We start from the raw sequence: 21,082 nt of genomic DNA on the forward strand, positions 1-21,082 counted from the left end.
GTCAGACCGCCCCTCAAATATGACGTCACAAAGCTCTGCCCCCCCCCCCCCCCCAAAAAAAAAACATGCTTCAAATCGCTTTAAACTATTGTCATTGTAGTGCGTATTTAATGTGGCGCTGCACTCTGATGTTGTAGGAGAAAACATTCAGTGGAATGATGGTCTCAGGGCAGGCACCTGGCAATGAATCCATAACAAGGTACACATTCTGTGACTAAACATCAGAGCAGAGAATCCCTGGCAATTCTTAATATTCCTGTCAATAATAACAATCCACATCAATACAAAAACACGGAATTATGTTGTTACGTTTATTAACATGCTAGGCAATACAGTGACTATTTCAAATGAGCTTGAGTAAAATTATGTTTAAACAATAAATGTGAAATGAAATTGTGACCACTTTGCATTCACTTATATAAATGAAAAAGCACTGAACGTCTACAGAATTAAAACTCACAACAGCTGGCGTTAAACACCACCTCAGGTGAACACTTCATAAAGTACATCGCCTCAGTGAACACTTCACGAAGTACATCACCTCAGCTGAACACTTCACAAAGTACATCACCTCAGGTGAACACTTCACAAAGTACATCACCTTAGGTGAACACTTCACAAAGTACACCACCTCAGTGAACACTTCACAAAGTACACCACCTCAGTGAACACTTCACAAAGTACATCACCTCAGTGAACACTTCACAAAGTACATCACCTCAGTGGACACTTCACAAAGTACATCACCTCAGTGAACACTTCACAAAGTACATCACCTCAGGTGAACACTTCACAAAGTACATCGCCTCAGTGAACACTTCACAAAGTACATCACCTCAGTGAACACTTCACAAAGTACATCATCTCAGTGAACACTTCACAAAGTACATCACCTCAGGTGAACACTTCACAAAGTACATCACCTCAGGTGAACACTTCACAAAGTACATCACCTCAGGTGAACACTTCACAAAGTACATCACCTCAGGTGAACACTTCATACAGCGAGCAGCAAGCTTGGCAGTCACCACATCTGTTAAAATGCATCAACCTGGTGACGTTCGGTAGCAATAAGTTAAATACAAATTAAATAGAAACTAAATACAAAGTGTTGATGTAGATTCGTTAAAAGCAGCTTTGTTTCATGCAATGCAACAGCCCAGAAGTAGCAGTGGACTAATAAGTTATTTCAGGCCAACAGATATCCGAAGAGCAGTATCTTCCCTTTGTTGAGGTAATTGTTGAAATCAATTTGCAAATACTATTACACGTGAATATATTAGAATGAGATATGGTTATCTGCTGTCTTCAACGAGTAGACAATTTCTATGCAGGTGGAGATGTCTATTGGGCGCTGCCAGTCGGCCTTTGTCAACCTCACACGCATGATGGCACTGTAGTATATCGTTTTTATTCGAGAAAATAATTATTAATATCTATCACTAAAGTGTTGCGTATAACCAGCGTCATCCAAATATTGGCGGTGACCGGAGGTCAGGTCATTGGCAAGCTTTCAAGGTGAGTGAACCCTTCAGTCAGGCTGCAGAGCTGGAACATTTGGTCATTTTCCCCACCTAACCCAACACCACAATGTGACTGATCAAAATAAATTTAGAAACGTGCTTTAAGTCTTTGTTTTACTTTTAAATAGTCATCTAAACAGTTTGATTTTATTTATAATAAATACTTTGATTAAAAAATATGAGGCAAGGCACCAACCACAGCTTATTCCGTGACCTCTCCGTGATTAGGTCTTTATTCCCGTACCTCTGCCGTGAGATTCACTGAGAATTCCCGTGACAACAATCATCGTATCCATCGCTCGGTTCAACCTCCACCCAGCTGGTAGAGTGGGGGTTTCATTTGGCCCACGGTAACACGAGGTCTTTCCAAGAAACCTCACAAAAACAAAGCTCCCCTCAAACGATTTTGTGCACAAAGTAATTCTTTGTTTCAACCTCTAAAAGACAACTCTAAATGCTTCGACAGAAAAAACATTAAAAACATGATCCTAAAATTACTCACCATTAAAAAAGGCTCGATATATCGAGGAAGGGAGGTTTAATCAAACTGCAGAGTTAATTTGTTCACCATTTTTAAACAGCATTCTTGTCCATCTAGGGTTGCCACCTGTTCTGGTTTTCCGAGGACTGTCCTCTTGTTGAGGCAGCTGCAGTCCTGGGAAATCAGAGACTTCCTGGGACGTTTCAAAGTCCCGGTTGTAGTCCGTTGCACACTAATCCTAACACCCCCCACTCACCCAAGCCAATGCATTATAACCTGTCGTTCCCCCTCTTCTGTTCGTGAGTCTTACACCCATGCAGGGCCGGATCAAGGCACAGGGCTGTAGGGGTTGCAGCCCAGGGGCCGCCATCAGCTGGAGAGGGCCTCCAAAGATGAAGTGAAAAGTTGTTTCAGTTGTGAATGCTGAATTTTATTTGTCGTTAGCCTTGTAAAAATAAATTATATTTTTCTTCAACTTTGTTTTCCTTTGGAAAATATTACTGGGGGACTCACAGTGCCTGGGCCTACACAATCTGAATCCGGCCCTGCACCCAAGGCAAGTTCTGGTGCCGTGTCGCTCGCAGGTGGCAACCCGTCCCAAGTCACTCAGTTCCAGGACTTTGCAGCAAGGAGGCCTGTCTTGTCACTTCCTGTACGTTAACATCTGTACACTTCTTCATCAAGGTACAATATACAGTCACCGTTCTATATTTAAAATCATAACTAAAGGCAATAATAGGTAGAATACATGCCTACAGGACATTAATGCAAAATGAAAGGAGCAGCATACGTAGCTATACTCTTCTCTACAATGGTATTTTGGCGACTGAATGTTTAACAGAGTTTCGTATTTTTTACTACGTGAGGGTTTGTAACGCTCCAGGACCGTGAGCTCTGGGTGACGCGAGCCCCAAGAGTGGAGCCCCAAGCCCTCCCGAGTCTGCGCGGCGCTCAGCGCGTTCGGCTCACGCGTTGCCGGCCACCCGGCCACGCACCTTGCGCGCGCTCTCCCCTCGGTCCTCAACAGGGCGGCGGCTCACGCACACGCAGCAGTGGACACGGAACGCCACACCGCAAAGTGTCACCCAGCGGTGCAGCCGCTTCGCTCGTCCTGACGAATAAATACGTTCTAAATAGGATCCTTTGGTAAAAATACAAAAAAACGACTGCCGCTCTCCCCCCAGCCGTCCACGCTCTTAGCTCCCTGGCCCTGTTCAATTCCAGGCTTCTGCTCTGCCGATGAATGTCCCTTCTCTCAAACAAAGTGTATCTACACCTCCTCTCCCCCCACCCCCCAGATGCACACCGCTGGCTTGTACAGGGTTGAGGTGCCGCTGCACTTGGATGCTAGAAAGATGCGAACGATATCATGAAATATATCAGTACACTGAGAGTGACGAGCTGCTTTGTCAGATGAAGATACCTGCACCTTGGTGAGAAATGTAATTATATGAACTGCACATATTTAAAAAAATATCGCATGTAACTGTTGTGTATCACAGCACTTTCGTGCGAGTTGGGTCTAGAAACTTCTTCTCACTTAAAATATACTCAATGGACAATCCATTACATAAAACACAGAGCACAACACTGTAATATCTGGGCAAGGCAGTGGTGTATTGCTGATATTACCCAACCTCTGCATTCAGAGATGCCAAATGAAAGCATTCAACCTCAACGAAGCACAGTGTGGCCTCGTCGTCATCATCATCAGCCATGATCAATTCACTGCTGGATGAAGGCCTCCCCAAGCCACCGTCGGCGTGGTCTATCGACTTGAATGGGAGACTACAGCCGGGGGGGAGGGCTCGCGGTGAGAGGCTTTGCGACGTGTGTGTGTGTGCATGTGCGTGCAACTACCACACGCAATCGCAACCGTTTCCCCAGTTCTTCTTCTCGCACATTGGGCAAGCATTGCTAGTGAGCTCCTATTGAAAGCTCGCACAGCGCATGATGGGGTAGAGTGGCCGGCACCACGCCCAGTCACCTTTGTCGAACCAGCGCTCGTGTCATTGCACACCGCACCAAGTGCTCATTTAAGACCGAGTTGACCAGGTGGGGTGGCCAGGACAGCTTCATGTCCCATATTCCTCCATTATCCATGGAATTACATTCTAGCTGCTTGGATAGTAGTGCAGTGTGCTGACCACAATGGCACCACACCCAACAAAAGCACACCACACACACACACACGTGCACATTGAAAACAACAGCGTTACACAATAAGATTAAACATTTGCAGATGGGCAAAACCCCGTAAACTTGGTTACGGGGGCTAGGGACCTTCAGCGTGTGGCTCCCTCTACCCCCACGTGTGGCTCCCTCTACCCTCACGCGTGGCTCCCTCTACCCCCACGCGTGGCTCCCTCTACCCCACGTGTGGCTCCCTCTACCCCACGTGTGGCTCCCTCTACCCCACGTGTGGCTCCCTCTACCCCACGTGTGGCTCCCTCTACCCCACGCGTGGCTCCCTCTACCCCACGTGTGGCTCCCTCTACCCCACGTGTGGCTCCCTCTACCCCACGTGTGGCTCCCTCTACCCCCACGTGTGGCTCCCTCTACCTCCACGTGTGGCTCCCTCTACCCCACGTGTGGCTCCCTCTACCCCACGTGTGGCTCCCACTACCCCACGTGTGGCTCCCTCTACCCCACGTGTGGCTCCCTCTACCCCACGCGTGGCTCCCTCTACACGTGAATGGCCACCCTCCCACAGCCGTGTCCATGACTCGGGCCCTCTCGGTGTTTCTAAATCAGGACCGAGGACTCACGCCTATTCCATCGTTCTTGTAGCTCTCGACCAATGACTTGGTGTGATCTGTATTCCATAATGCTATTGTCCTGTAAAGCATAAAAAATTGCCTCGATATATTTTGTTTTGGATTGAGTGTTGAAATGTTGACACGTACAGTGCTTTGTGATCTCGCGATTAAAGGCGCTGTGTAAATAAATGATAATTTGTATAACTATAACATGCTATTCGATTGAGTTTTAATTTATTTGCTATTTTGTTATTCTCAGTGCAATTTTCTTATCAGGCACACTCCAGCAGGCTAATGTCAAGTCCCCAAAACTGCTCGTGCTCTGAGTTTTGCCAATCCACGCGACAGCACCACACGGGGCTCTGTGCGGTGCAGCTTGAGGGGCGGCGATGGTGGCGGACGCGCAGGCAGAGCGAGGGCCTCCACTGGGTGCGGCGGGGCCGGCCTCGGCGCTTCACGTGGCGCTGGGTGAACCCTGGCGGAGGGACACGGCGAGTCATTAGCCACACGGCACGAGCGTGTCGCGTGCTCGCTGCCCACACATTATGTGCACGCTGCAAATCAGACTTGTTGTTGTTATGAATGTTCGAGGCGGTTGCACACATTTCCCTGCTGCTTCAATGTATTGCGGGTTCGGGCGCAGCCCTGCTACTGCCTGCTCATGCCACTGCTGATGGAAGGGCCTCCACCACAGGGAGCTGTAGAGAGCCCCTCTACAGGGGATGTGGCCAACTCTTTCAAACTGGCCACTTTTTCCTGGCTGCAATCCATTCCTGCGAAAGGACAGCTGGACAAGGCTAGAGATAATTGGAGACAGCCGGGGATACCTGGAGATAGCTTGAGAGAGCTGGGGAGAGCTGGGGAGAGCTGGGGAGAGCTGGGGAGAGCTGGAGATACCTGGAGAGAGCTGGGGAGAGCTGGGTAGAGCTGGGGAGAGCTGGGGAGAGCACTCATCACTCACCAGCGACCTCAATTCCTGTTCCTCTACAGCCTGATCCCTCGCATCATTGCTGTCTTTTCTCCGTCGATCCAACTCTGCCAGCTTCTTGATGCTTCTGCTCACACATTTCTGAGTCCCATCACACATCAACAGAGAAGAGCACAATCAAGTCTACGAGAAGGTTTATACATATATATAAAAAAGCGACTGCATTTGCATAGGAAGTCATGTAAGTAGACATGTGGGCAGCTTGGTTTGCATGAAGGCAGCGGACAGGCAGGTGAATGTCTATGAAGACTAAAGGTCGTTTATGATACAGACAAACAATTCATTGTTTTACTGGCTAACACACTGGGGCACCGGCTCAGTCTCCAGGCACGGCGGTTGAGACAATGCATCGATTCAGAATCGGCCCGTAGCCTAGAGGAGGGCACCCCCATTCAAAGCCAGCCGCTTCACACACCTGGATCTCGCCGTCGGCGTCGTGACCCCGGCCGGCACCACCGTCGCTGCTGCCGCGACAGTCGAGGAGGAAGCAGACGAGGAGGGCGTCGGACACGCTGCTCAGCAGCGAGAGCAGGCAGCCCGCGACCAGGAAGGCGAGCAGGCACACGAGGCCCAGTGGCACCACCCACAGGTGGTAGTTGGGCTGGAAGTTGAGCACCAGGATGCTGAAGAAGGCCGTCACGGCCACCACCAGCATCTGCGCACGGGCCGCAAGTGGCACGGAATTAGCCACTGCAGAAAAGGCATTTCGCAAATTGTCAAATTATTGTTGCTGTTACGCTTATTTTTCAGGAGGATCCTGTCAAGTTTTTTTAAGTTGGGGGGCCATTTTTGCTGTGTGCAATCTCAACTGAGTAATTTGCAGATTATTTTTAAACATTAGGATATTTGCTCAATACCAGTTGCATTGCGTTATCTACTATACAGGAAGTACCCGGCTTTGCCCGGGGAAAAAAAAAATATATATTTCAAAACTTGTTTTCTCTTAAAAAACACAACATTCGTCTAAATGTACACGGGCTTGTCATTCACTTTCATCGGAAATTGTCGATGAGTGAACAGATGATTTGATGCATGTATCGGTTTCCTCCCATAGACAATAACAAGCACATTTCTCGTTGAAAAGCTTTTAATATCGTGATGAAAAAAACGGTCGGAATGTGAACCGCGACCTCCACAAGAGTGCCTCTGCCAAATAAGTTCGTGCTGCTCAAATAAGCATTGAGGCGGTGCTCATTTCGTCTTTACAGCCCTAAGCCAGTGGTGGCATTTCCACATTCCTATGACGGGGGTGAGTCTATCCCGAGGACAACCACTGTTGACTTGCCCATGGATTTGTACCTATTTTATCGACCCTGGAGGGATGATGGGCAGTCAACACCCAACCAGGATCTCGCAAACTAAAGGTAGCGAGCACGATGACTGTATGGGGGCTAGTGACTGGATGACTGTAGGGGAGCCAACGCGTGTTGACGACTGTATGGGACCCAACGCCTGCTGATGCAGAACTGTCGATGCAAATCGCTCTCTGCCTATGCAGCCAAGCGATTTTCTATGAAATTTAAATATAATGTGTTTCGTAATTTCCTCAATTAAAGTATTTTATAAGTTGCAGTTCTATTGCTCTGGGGACGGACAATGGACAACGTTTCTGGTGGCAAAATTGTGACCGAAACACAAGATGGTCTTTCAGAGAAAATAACAGCAGGGGAGCTCTACAAGTGGTGTTGTAACATGTGTTCTACCAGGGTGACTGCTCCATCAGTTAGCCCGATGAGTCCCAAGCAGAGCCCGGTGAAACCAGGAATTGTGCAGGAACATTCTATGAACGGTCCAGCAAGGCTCTACTCTGTCCTCCCCACTTGGCCCCCTGCTTACAAGATGTCATGCCGGACATTGTTTTTATTTTATTTTATTTCTACCTACGTGACTTTACCGAAAGAACCAAAGAGTATGGATTCCTGCAGTCACGAGAGCTTCAAATCAAGATTGGACATTGTTGTTGCTTCAACTGATTAGCCAGGCTTTCTTGAACCAATGTGGGTGGACTGCCACATATTTACAAGGCAAGCCTTGTACGTAAATGTATGTCGAACTTATTTTCGCATAGTACGTAGCCAACCGTACTAATCGGAGGTACAGGGGAAGGACAACAAACTAAACACACAAAAAATAAAAAATAAAATAGTTTTCAATGCAAAAAATTCGTTTTCTATTTATGTGAGCTTGAAGAGAGGAACGGAATGAGGTTAAGGAGGGGGACTGCTCAATGTTCAGGGGAATTCCAGTGGAGGGGTGCAAGGACGGACAATGACCAGAAACGGGATTGGGCTCAGGGAGAAGGGGGGATAGAGATAGATTGGGAATGACGGCTGGGCCCTGGTTCCTAGTTAGCATGTCCACGTGCTGCGTGCGTATTGCCCCTGCCTTGGCCAAGAAGACGAGGAGGTTGCCTTGGGCCACCAGCGGCACGATCCTCAGGGGCCTTGAGGACAGCAGCTCAAACACCTCCAGCGCCGACGCACAGAAATCCGTTCCGCTGTGAGCGGTGGCGATGTACGCCGTCTAAAAGGTGACAGACAGGCACGGAGGGTAGATGAACGGCTGCTGCGATCCATATCTACCGCTCCAAGATCTCTCACATTTATAGTACATCGTGCAGGGGAATACCATGGTAAAAGGTAAATGCCCAGCGCTGCAATGCTTGCACAAGGGTATTTACCAGAGGGAGTTATAGACAGCATCTTCTGGACGGCAATTGGCCCATTCTACCGCGCTAGCCAGACAAACGTTTTTTCTTTAACCCAACACACCTGACCCATTTATACTCTTGGGTGGACGAGAGTTGAGTAACCGCGGGTGCATTAACCGTCAAATACAGCATGTGCCGTCGGCATGTTTAAAAGACCGCGAGACATCACGTGAAATTCTGCTGAATGAGCCACCGATTGCCCAGTTGGGATGGCAGGCACGGCATCGCCGCCCCCGTGTGTGAGGCGGCTGGGGGGACTGCGTCCGTGAAACACGGCGGCAACGCACTCCATTGCGGTGGTCGCCTCGCGCTGTGAGAACCATCGCGCCAATGCCAAGTGTACTCCGTCATTATATTATGAGGACAAACCGCGAAATTCCCCTTCATGAGCAGGTACTGATTATTGAAAAAAATGCACATTGCTTATAATTAGTGCCTGCAATAATTATTGCAAAAATTGCACACACACACAGAATGCCATCATGGTCGGAGGGAGTAGTGGACACAATTCTTATCTCGCAAGGCATTTGCAAAGCAGCGGACGGGGTTTATAGTGCGTATTGAGTTTGTAAAGCCATTCTCTGGCATCCGGAGTCGTCAGATGAAGTCTATTTGTACCTACGGCAGAGTCGTGATCTGGGAAATGATCGATGATGAGAGATTCCACTCCACCACGGTCCCCTATAGACTCACACAGAATCCCCCTATAGACTCCCACAAACTCACACACAGTCCCCTATAGACTCACACAGACTCACACAGAATCCCCTATAGACTCACACAGACTCCCCTCTAGGCTCACAGAGTGAACCACAGACTTGCACAGCTACCCCATAGACTCACATAGAGACTCAAAGACTGACCTGAAGATCCACAGACTCAAAAATAAACCCTTTGTTTCCCGAGGATATGAAAAAAAACCCATTCAGCCTTGTGAAACATTGCCTCCATTGTAACGGCGCCCTCCCAAAGGGTGAAGAGAGCCCAGTCTGCCCGCAGTGCGGGGTTGGGGGCAGCATCGTCACGCCACTCGGTGGCCTCACCTCGTGCAAATGGCGCAGGTGCTTCTCCAGGCCCTCCAGGCAGCAGCAGCTCTTCAACAAACACCGGGCACAGGCACTGCTCTGCACACAACACCAGCAGCAGGAGCATCAGCATCATCAGCACAACGCAGCCACCGCCGATACAACTGTACGAACATAACAGCAGCCTCAACAAGACACCGCCGCCATCACGCTCTCAACAGAACTGGCAGAAAGTCCCGGCGTGTTATCAGACAGCCGCGCGTCTTGTTCGCCGTGCTCCCCAACATTCGCTCCGCGTGCCGGGAGCTTCGTCACGAATTTTCAACTCGTGAAGAGGTGCGCAGCACGACTGTGAACAGCCCAGAGACGCCGGGCACAGCGGTGCACAGCGGACGCCTGGAGTCGAGTGCTTCCAAGGCAGAGTTTGGTGAAACTCCTAAACCTGCTGGGCTGCTGCGAGGTGAAACTCCTAAACCTGCTGGGCTGCTGTGAGGTGAAACTCCTAAACCTGCTGGGCTGCTGCGAGGTGAAACTCCTAAACCTGCTGGGCTGCTGCGAGGTGAAACTCCTAAACCTGCTGGGCTGCTGTGAAGTGAAATTCCTAAACCTGCTGGGCTGCTGTGAGGTGAAACTCCTAAACCTGCTGGGCTGCTGCGAGGTGAAACTCCTAAACCTGCTGGGCTGCTGCGAGGTGAAACTCCTAAACCTGCTGGGCTTGCTGCGAGGTGAAACTCCTAAACCTGCTGGGCTTGCTGCGAGGTGAAACTCCTAAACCTGCTGGGCTGCTGTGAGGTGAAACTCCTAAACCTGCTGGGCTGCTGCGAGGTGAAACTCCTAAACCTGCTGGGCTTGCTGCGAGGTGAAACTCCTAAACCTGCTGGGCTGCTGTGAGGTGGCCATAAGACGCCAGCACGGCGGGCGGGCGGGCGGGCTGGCGAGCCCGTCTGTAGCGACCTTGTTGAGCGTTGCCCCTTGAGGTGCCGGTTTTCTCCAAGTGCTCTGCTTTCGTCTCACGCGCAACGCCCTCCACTCACTGCGGCATCAGGGGAAGCGCCGCTCCCTCCAACGAGAGTCGAACCCGCCCGTTGTAACGGGGATTCTCCGCGCGCATATTCCGGGTCTATAATTCATCCTTGTGCTACGGTTGTTGAGTTGTATGCCGATTGATGGACGCAGGCTATGAAATAAAACTACAGTAGGATTATCAATATTATAATCACCAGGGTCATTTTTTTTTTATGTGATGCTTTTTTAAACCGCATAAGTTGAGCCAATTGTCTGAACATTCAGTTACCCAGCAGCGTTAATGACATTGGAAATCACTCACTGGGTTTCCATTGAGCGGGGTAAATATCTCACTTTGCTTGAATCACAGTTTCCCTGTCTGTACCCTCACGATGGTTAGTTGCGGCATTCCTAGACGGGATTGTTTCCCTTCAACGGCCACTGCTGGAGTCGTGCGCTCAGACTTATGCGTTGTTACATCAGCGTTCTGGTCGTCGTCACCAGCCGTGGTCGATCCACTGCTGGATCAAGGCCTCCCCAAGCCACCGCCACCTTTCCCGATCTGCGATGTAACGATTCATTTGGCTGATTATAATACCCTGTGAATACGATTATAACTATCCTGATTATTTCTCAAATTCGACAATTCATTACATGCAGGGGCTGTTTTGACTTAAAACTTATTCCCTGGGGCTTCAACGCGTGCACTCGACAAACTTTGAAGGAAGCACGCGTAATTTTTTCCTGTCGGCTCACGGGTGCTGTTTTCGGCAGGATGTATTGATTGTCCAGATCGTGTGGACGGGGCGTTGGCACTCGAGGGTGCGTGCTCCCACCTCTTCCTCGACTCGCGTAAGCGCAGCGTGCGAACGGGGGAACCGAAACCCTGACCTTGTCCTGAAGGCAGCAGAGCAAGTGCATCACCAGGCACCGCGGCAGCGCCAGCAGGGGCAGCAGCAGCGAGCCCTTGGCCACCGTGCCCAGGTGGCAGCGGAAGAGCTGCCAGACGGAGGAGAGGATTGGGTATGGCGGCAACCGCTGCTTGTCTCTGAGCGGCGAGAGGAGGAGGAGCGGAGCGGTTACCATGGAGCTTCACGCGGGCGGCGCGCACCCCCCACCCTCCCACCCCTTACAGGAAGAGTGATGCTTAAGTGTCTCAGGTGTGACTTTGTGTAACTAGGGGAGAAGTCAAGAGACCGCGATGGAGTCTCATTGCAAGGGTGACCTGGGTGACCGAAATGACAAAGAAAATGCGAGTGAAGTAAAGGTCACAAAAAATATGTCAGCTTAAAAACACCAAATTAAGTTATCGTGCAGTACACTATCACCATCTGCTCTCTCTGCCATAAAATATTTCATTTCACGGTGACCACAATTTACATAAAAACATAACCCAGACGTCGCAATGGCTCGTTAGGGAGCTAAGTACACGAGCGTGCAGTGAAGAATCAATGGGCTGCTACACAACCACAGAGCGCTGCCGGTGGCCAAGGGGACTCACCGGGCAAAGTAGTAGCTGATCGTGGCTCCCGACACCGCCATGCGCTGGCAGTGCAGCACGAAGCTCGTCACCCAGACGAAGCCCAGCACGTGGTACCACCACATGTAGCGGATTGGCCCAATCAGCCGGAACTCCACAAAGCCCTGGGCCGTCCGCACCGGGTCGCCTTCACAAACGCACGCACGCACAGGGGGGACGCCGGAAACACCACAACGACGTCCCGTTTGGCGCCACGGACGTCTGGGGCAATAACGGTCGCCACGGCGCACGAGGGGGCGGTGTGGTCAGCACCGCAGCCTTTTGACTCCTAAGCGCCGATGTTTAAATACCGTTTCAGGTATTCATTTAAGGCTGAGTTGACCTAGGGGAGGCCCAGGACCGGTTCAGATACCACTTGCCACTGAGGTTATCCATGACCGAGAATCAAACCCAGGTTGCCAGGTAGAGCCCGCTAACAGCCACTGCATCACCGTCAACCGCAAGCACACTCGAACACCGACGCGTCTCCGGGGCTGCCTCTCTCTGTGAAGCGAATATGCCCACTGTGTGCGCGCACCATCTTGATTGCCTTGAGACGACTCACGAACGCAGATTGCATCGTTCCACGTGGGCTGCACCTGACGTCCGGCGCTGTCAGGGCCTCAGGCTGTCCAAGTCTCATCATCTGTCACGCCGCGCTACTGCGGGCATCTTCCGCCATGTAAGTGAGAAACCTCTCTCGCCCGCTCTGCACCGTTAGAGGAGCGCGTGGCATTGCCGGACACCCGCGCTGTCTCTCCCCCCCCCCCCCCCCCAGGGACGCTCACCTGCCGTGCCGAGGAGGAGCAGCACGACGACCCAGCAGAGCCAGAAGCTGGCGAGGATCACGAAGGTCCACACGGGCTGCAGGATGAGCAGCGGGAGGTGAGAGAACACCCTGCCCAGCATGCCGAAGAGCCCCACCGCGAGGTGCAGGCGCCTCCACGCCAGCAGCACCAGCAGCAGCAGCAGCACCTGGCTCACACGCGCACGAGACAAAGATCCCCCGTGTAGCCTTCAAAGGACCGTTGGGGCAAGTGCTGTTAGCGACCACCTATGAAGGCCGGCACGGTATGCGAAGGGGTGGGTGGCCAGCACCACGCCCGGCCGCCTTTTGGCTCCCTAGTGGCGATGTTCACACACCGCACCAGGTACTCAATTGAGGCCGAGTCAACCTAGGGGAGGCCCAGCACCGGTTCAGATAATCGTCACCGGTGTTGGCCATTAGCGGGAATTGAACTCAGGTCACCGTGTTCGTAACCGATTGCGCTAACCGCTACACTACCGCTCCCCTACACGCACACAAGCACAGACACGTCAGCATCGTCAGCACCACCTACTGCTGGATCAAGCCTTTGTCATCTCTCACGGTTCTGTGATATATAACAATCCACTTAGCACCTGCATACTCGTGGATTTTATCGCTCCATCTCCTCCGTGGACGTACTTTGGTTGTCACCACTCCATCACTTTCGGCCCCCGTCCCGTGCGACGTGTCCTGCCCCAGTAATAATAATGACAGATTTGTAGTTGTACAGCCCTCTATGTCAATCAAGCCATGGGGTTATTTGACCATACTTCACCACGCCGGTTGGTGAGGGTTGGGTGAAGCGGGGAACCCAAGATAGGGTGAGAGGTCACTCACCCCTGATGCTGGCGCTGGCCAGGGTGGAACTCAGCTCGTCGGGGTCACCGTGCGGTGCACCAACCATTGCACCGCGCCGGTTCGTGTCTCGGGGCAGCTGGGCGTGTGGCCCCACCCCTGATGACCAGCCTAAGGACTGGGCAATGTCCCAGTTGCCACTAAACCTGGTCGGGTTTTTATCTGCGTCATTCCCCGTGCTGTGTTTAGCATTTGAGACGCAATGGTGATCACACTGGTGAATGCTCGTGTTTGGAAAGCTCATGTGTGCCCACCAGAGGAGCAGTGAGGCATTGCGCTACGAACTTGGTGACCTGCGTTCGATTCCTGAGGACGATTAACATCGGTGGAGAGTGAAATCTGAACCGGTCTGTGTGCCAAACAAAATCTTACTCTGCATAATGACTGTAACTGATCTTATCCAGTGCTCAACGGAGCCACGCCAGGGCCACGCTGGGCCAGTGTGTCGTGCCTCGGGAGGTGCCAGGTCGGGACGCATGCAGATAACGCGTCGACCGACGTCCTCGCAGCGTAGCGACTGACTGCGCACGCAACCAACGTGTCACTGAGCCCCCATCTCTGGCTTCGCTTGGCCCCAAGCCAGATTCGGAGGTCTCGTTTAGCCACTGTTAGGTCCCAGCTCGGCTCGGCAAATAGCCAGTGGAAAACTACCGGTGCTGTGAGGGCTACGCGCCGGCTCGGCTCAAATGGAAAAGGGACACCGCTCGCACCGGAAGACGAGTCCTTACGCAAGCACGGCGGGCGACTTACGGTGGCGATGGAGGACAGCGTGGCGCCCACCAGCAGCGCCAGCGTGTTGTCCTCGAGGATGCCCAGCTGGGGCACGGAGCTGTTGGCGGGTGTCGCGGCGAGGGCGAACGGCACGGGGGAGGCGCCGTCCTCGTCCCGCTGGCTGCCGACGTCCGGGCTCAGCGCGGGGCCCGGCTGGGCGGCCGTGCGCGCCAGCAGGTCGGCGTGGTCCGAGTACATCCACCACGTGAGCCCCGTCACCACTGCGCGCCGCACGCGGCACCGCACGTCGCGCGGACGCTGTCTCGCTGCCCCGTGGATGTAAAGGGTCTCGGGAGCGCGGTGGGGGGTGCGGTCGTGTGCCCACCACCCCGTGCGGCGGGACACTCACTTAGCAGCGAGAAGACGAGCAGCGCCGCCAGGATGCGCAACAGCAGAGCCGAGAGGTGGCGCAGGCCCAGCAGCATGGCCAGGGACAGCCCTGCCCGGGCACGCACGCGCACCACGCACAGAAAGACAAAGACCCCCACGGAGCCTTAACAGATTGTTGGGGCGAGTGCTGTTAGTGAGCATCTATGAAGGCATCTATGAAGGCCTTTCTGTGATCACGTAAACATCTATTGTTTAGAAAAACACGATTGTAAAACCTCGTTTCGAATGGCGCGCGATGAGAAGCCGACGTGCTATTTGAGGGTGTAAACGTTTTCTTTGAGCGACTCCTCCACTACTGCTGCCATCACGATCGGGGTCACGCCGGGTGACGGGGTCACGCCGTGTGACCGGGGTCATGGCGCTACCGAGGGAGAGGAAGGAGAGCGCCAGGACGGCGCGGTAGTTGGCCGTGATGGCCTCGATGGCCCTCTGGAAGGCGTCCATCTGGTTGTAGAAGACGACCAGCGTGCGCAGGAAGTGAGCGTAGCAGCTGGAGGAGCTGGGCGCACAGCGGTGGAAGAACGGCAGCCAACTGGGGGGCATGAAAGGTGGGGGGGGGGGCACACGTCGTCAGCACGCACGGCAAATCAAGCGGCGTGATGTCACAGACCGTCGTGACTACACGACTCGATCCGAGACGATTGATGAACTCAAGATCATAATCGACACTCGAGTGACGCGTACGGGGACCGAGGTGAGACTTCGTACATCTCCTTCATCTGTCTCTCCCATCTCACTAGGAGGTATCTCCTCCCTTGTGGGCGGGCGGTGTGTCTCAGCGTGGCACACGCGATGGACTCCTGTCACATTACCGGCAGTTGAAGTCAAGACGCTGCACACGACACCATCAAGGTTGTTCGAGACAAACAATTCCCCATTGGAAAACATCATTGTTACTTTACTAAACAAGGAGGTCTTCTCTACCAATGCTTTGATAAGGATTCATTGATTTTCGGCTAGGCAACGTAATGATCGGCCCCAAAGTCAGAATAACCGTGTCACATGACCCGGCTTATGACACAGGTGTCACGACCTCACAGGAACAACCAATCGGATTGAAACGGGACATTAACCATTTAGACATTGTAATAAGGACAGGCAATGTTGATTAGAACATGCCGAGCGACTTCTCCGACATCTCAGAGGGAACCCAGGGGTCGTGGGTCGGCGCTCTCCACTCGGCGGCGGCATCACCTGGCGGGGACGGGCAGGCGCGGGCACTTGTCGTGGGCGACGGGGCTCGTGGTGTACTCGGCGGGGGCCAGGTCGTACGTGCACAGCGCCGAGCCTGCGTCAAACACAAGAACGAGAGTCGGGACGGCCGGCGCGGTCCGCCGGCGCCTGTAGGCTGAGCTAGGCCTGGGCAGATCCTGGGCGGCCAAGTGAGGTTGACGCGAGTGCTCACGAGGAGAGGTCATTTCGCTCTCACCTTTAATTCCGTTCTTTCGTTGAGATCTTTACATAGCAGCGCAGCGTACGACGAGCAAGTTAACTCACTGTGTTCACGGGCTGCTGCTGTGTTTACGGACTGCTACAGAAAGCGTATATGAAACGTTGTTGGAATGTTTGAACCCGGATGTTTGAGAATGCCGGCTGTGAGCGGTGTGCATTACACAAGCGGCTGTTTGTGGGTTGATAGAAAAATGTTGTTTTAATTGCGTAGTGTTCCCATTACTGTATTTACAAGGTACTCTACTGTACCTCTTGCAGTTACCCAACATAATCCACTCAAGTACATGATCAGAATTCACAAAATACAGCAATAAAGAAACACGCAGATCATTCAGAATGATTCGAGGCATAATACAGAAAGGTCATGAGTTCGGTGGTCAGGTGCTCAGATAAGTATCTCTGATTAGCATGGTTGGCTTCGTACAGTGCGAAACAAGTTCAACGTACATACATACACAGATGCTGGACATTAACGCTGAGGCCATTCCCTGCCATCACCTGAGGATTTGGTTAACTGTAACGATTCAGAGCTCAAATTTGATTTAAGAATTGATGTTTTTGCCTCCTGTTTACCATCTCATTTTTACTGTCTCCCCTTTGCTCTGTGAATGACGACAAAACCCATCACGACAATGTATTGATAGTGAACTTAAAGAAAATGACCACAATGCAGTTCTTCTGAACTGGTGGACTCGCCAAATGCGCAAGGTTGAGAAATGTTGTATCTGTATACACACCGCTGCGTGTTGTAATAAAAATACCCAAATAAATTCTCAAATATAATGTCGACCCTGAATCACGGCAATCCATCAAGTCTCGAAGGTGGGGAGGGAACGTACGGTCTGTGGGCTCATTCGTGAGCACGACGCAGCACTGATGACTGATCCACGGGGTTATTCGTGAGCATGACGCAGCACTGATGACTGATCCGTGGGGTTATTCGCGGGCGCAATGCTGGCGCGCACCATTCTCGTGTGCGAAGAGGCGCAGGGCGGAGAGCGTGGGCAGCTCCTCCTGGGGGCACTGGGAGACGCACAGCGCCGGCGACACCACCCTGGCGCGCTCCACGTCGATGTTACACGCGTCCAGGAAGAACACGTACCTACAATGGACAGCGCCTGTTAGACAGGTACCTGCAACCGACACGGCGCCGCCTGTTAAACAAGGAGGAAGGAGATACAACATTTGGCGGTGAGCGTCCGTAATTTGTGGCGATGCCGCTAGACTACATCGACAAGTCCGTGATGAGAGTACCGCGGTTAGCCGAAAATTTTAGGAGGCATCAGACACGTGACTTCATTGAGCCGCACATTTTATGCGGATTACAGGAGGAGCTCGGCACGTGATTAGCGACTCCGATGATGCACGACAACAACCACGGATCATAATGGAGTTCTAGTGTACACACATTCATAAGCAGGCAAAGGTGATGCAGCCCCTGACAAAATCACGTGGATAGCAGCCGATCTCGTAAGATCTCGTGAGATCTCGTGAGATCTTGCAAGATCTCGTGAGATCTCGTGAGATCTCGGACGCCGAGCGGGGTCGAGCTTGTATCCTGCGAGCGAGGGGGCAATATCCACGTGGTGGTCAGAAGACCGCAGCAAACTCGGTTGTCGTACCGTACTCTCCGCGCCGCCACGCCTGTGCCCAGCGGGGCGTGGGCGAGGTACGTACGTGCGGCTGCGCATGTCCTGCCCCGAGAGGGGCACCCCGGGGATGGCGCGGTTCAGCTGCCCGCACGTGTTCCCAAAGCTGTCGTAGCCGAAGACGAGGCGCTCCGCCGCCCCTGTCGCGATGGAGAAGGCGGCGATGAAGATCTGGACGAGACGAGGCAACGGCAAGAACGATCATTAATAAAAGTCAAACAAGCAAAATGTCTGGAATGCGTGTGAAGGCCCAGATCCCGAGCTAGATTGATAAAGGGTTGTAAATTATTGTTGGTGATGGTGGACAGCTTAGATACAATTTCAAATGTGAAGTACAGCATACATACAAATTCTTATGTTTTGGTTTATATATAGAGTATTCTCTTTTTGTATATGTGCATCTCAGACCCTATGTTACATTTAACGTTCTGGGACCAAGTACAGGGCTGTGGTTGGGATTCACAAATTTGTTATGCAACGGGGACAAGACTCCAATTTAAAGATAAAATATTTGCCAAAATATTTTCTATATTAAATAAATAAAAGCGTAAACATCTGGTATATCTTAATCTCAAAAGAAAGTACGAAAATTGGCACACACAAAACAAATGGAAAAAGCCGCACGTGGGTGAGATTTGTTTGGTGGGGAGGTTGGCACACACACACCTGTGACACACACACACCTGTGACACACACACCTGTGACACACACACACCTGTGACACACACACCTGTGACAGGGTGTTGATGGTACACACACACACACCTGTGACATGGTGTGTCCTCTCTTTGGAATTTTCACATTTAAATTCTAACTTAGCAATCTTTGAAATACGTAATCAACCGGGCTATGCGTTAATTGTGTGTTGACCGACTCTCTGTGTTGCATTACATTACATTTCGATATTTTACTAGGTTATTTAATTTTAGTGTGTCTTTCTCCTAATTTTCAAGCTTGCGTACCGTACCACGTTGTTGTCCACTCATTGACATGCTAATTTTTTCTCTGCCCCCTCCCTCTCTCCGCCCCCGCCCCCTCTCTATATTTAAGGCCCCGTCACAGAGACGACCTCTCTCTTTGTGCCGATACGTGTTCTCTCTCTGTGTATCTTTATGATGTTTGTCTGCTTATATGTCTGTCTATAGTTTTCTGGTTAGATTTTTGTTGCTATTTCTTTTATACCTGATGATGATTGCTTGTGTTGCAATCGAAACGTCGTAGTATGCTATTATTTAATTTATTATTTTATCTTTATACGTGACTTTACCGAAAGAACCAAAGAATAATTCCTGCAGTCACGAAAGCTCCAAAATTAAGATCGTTATAATCTTCGCAGTCCATTGAATAATATCTAGTGTAACGGACAGCATGTGTGCTGTTCGCGTTGTAGATTACAATGGTGAAATGACGAGAAGACTCATGGCAGGGCAATGTTGAGTGAACTGCAGTTGAATAACTGAATCGATATTTATTTGCACTGCAAGTCCAGCAAAGCACAAGGACAATAAAAATCTGACGTACAATTACAAAGTTATGTGAAACTAATATCGCTATAGTTATCTTATCGCGAAGGGTTATATCGTATGCTCTCTTGGAAAATTATATTGCGGAAATCCTACTTTGAAAGAATGATGAAACATCTGGAAAGTATTCTCAAAGGCATATTGATCAAAAGCACAAATAAAATAAGCCAAAGCCTCACTTGCGGTCGCTTGAGTTTATTTTAGTTAGGATACTACTTTTCGTCAATGTTTGAAATTATATTTTCCATGCAAATTTAGCACATTTAATGACGAATCTAAATAATTCATTTGCCAACCCAAACCCAGTTTGGGGTGGCACTAAATTTACTCAGCTGACACAAATCCCATGAGAGGCGTCTGAATCAAAGAGGCACAGCTCCCAACCTGACCAACGATCGAGGCAGGCCCACGATACGGTGAGCTTGCGCGGGCCAGCGGACGGCTCACGGTTATTCTGGGGCAGCCAAGTTGCTTCTGGCATAAACACGATGAAGTTATATAAAACTCAGTGTCACAGCAGACCGGGCTGACACACTGCGATGCACCTCTGAGCACGAGTAGCTGCCGGGGCTCACACGAGATCCCATTACTTGCCTGCCTCACACGAGGCCCCATAAAAAGCCACCCCCAAGTGAGGCATCTCACGGTGTACACTCAAACTGAGGAAACACGACATTTATCAGGGGGTATTATTTTTTTAAATGTATTATTTCCTACAGCGGGTCTCCTTTAGACGGCACGTTAACACGTGAATTAACGATTGCACACAAATGACGGCGTAGAATTGATGGCCCCAATTAATGGCAGAGACTCCGGCGGCGGGCGGCAGGGCTCCGGTTCACCGCGGAGCTCCTGCGACGAATCCCAGGGCCCCACGAATAACTGTGGCAACGCTCATTCTCCGCGTGCAAAAAAAAGTCAAATAATCAGAAACAGTTGGTGGATGTCTTTTTTTAACATACCGCTTCTGTGCAGAGATGAACAATGTCGACAGAAAAACAACACGACCCCACAACACGGGCACACGCGCGCCGCAATCGAGCCCGCATGACAAACGCAAGCGGCCTATTCCCTACGTGAGCATCTGTCGCAGGCTTTGGTGACTTTGCAGAGTACCTCTCCATCGGTATGACAGGCAAAGGCAACGTCAAGTCGAGAACACTCCTGCTCCCAGAGACAACATACATTGCACACACCCTTAACTACCTCGAGGAGTTGAGCAAACGGAGTTCAAGGCACTTCATCTGAAGGGGAGCAGACCGAGGAGTCTCAACGTAGAAGCACCAGCCGTGCCCATGACACGCTGCAGACGTTGCAGCATTCATGATGGTCACGACAGATTGTGTTGGCAGCGGTCCATAAGCACAAGAACTCAACACATCCGTCCATAGCACTGCCCTACACAACATATACTGCTTAGCAATCTACGCTGTTTAACAATACAGAACAGGTGACGTTACGGGCAATGGTCCTTCGTCAGAGCAAAGATGCCGGATCGGTCTCATCAGCCATCTTCAGACGACCCACAGACAAGACGACGGTGGACGACAATCTCCCTCGACGGCACGGGACTGCCAAATAAGAAGATTCAAAGCACAGGCCCCTCCCTGCTATGAAGAGGGTC

At 51.3% G+C, this 21,082-nt stretch overlaps 1 protein-coding gene across 3 annotated transcripts in view; it reads right to left on the minus strand.

Moving 5' to 3' along the window:
* Window positions 1–301: 301 nt before the first annotated feature.
* LOC144726809 (choline transporter-like protein 1) overlaps window positions 302–21,082 on the minus strand; it is a 36,533-nt gene continuing 15,752 nt past the window's right edge. For 2 of the 3 annotated variants that reach the window (XM_078605726.1, XM_078605727.1), the window contains 14 exons: window positions 17,964–18,106; window positions 17,252–17,388; window positions 16,029–16,122; window positions 15,200–15,366; window positions 14,794–14,883; window positions 14,424–14,665; window positions 12,799–12,985; window positions 11,993–12,158; window positions 11,383–11,539; window positions 9,505–9,585; window positions 8,137–8,274; window positions 6,167–6,406; window positions 5,725–5,832; window positions 302–5,238 (listed from right to left, as the gene is read on the minus strand). In XM_078605726.1, coding sequence (XP_078461852.1) covers window positions 5,218–5,238; window positions 5,725–5,832; window positions 6,167–6,406; window positions 8,137–8,274; window positions 9,505–9,585; window positions 11,383–11,539; window positions 11,993–12,158; window positions 12,799–12,985; window positions 14,424–14,665; window positions 14,794–14,883; window positions 15,200–15,366; window positions 16,029–16,122; window positions 17,252–17,388; window positions 17,964–18,106 — 1,971 coding nt within the window. In that variant the 3' untranslated portion in view covers window positions 302–5,217. The remainder of the gene's footprint in view (window positions 5,239–5,724; window positions 5,833–6,166; window positions 6,407–8,136; window positions 8,275–9,504; window positions 9,586–11,382; window positions 11,540–11,992; window positions 12,159–12,798; window positions 12,986–14,423; window positions 14,666–14,793; window positions 14,884–15,199; window positions 15,367–16,028; window positions 16,123–17,251; window positions 17,389–17,963; window positions 18,107–21,082) is intronic. The other variant, XR_013587338.1, reaches the window with a different exon arrangement.

This window comes from Lampetra planeri, chromosome 24 (assembly GCF_965212315.1).
Source record: "Lampetra planeri chromosome 24, kcLamPlan1.2.h2, whole genome shotgun sequence".
Lineage (NCBI taxonomy): Eukaryota > Metazoa > Chordata > Hyperoartia > Petromyzontiformes > Petromyzontidae > Lampetra > Lampetra planeri.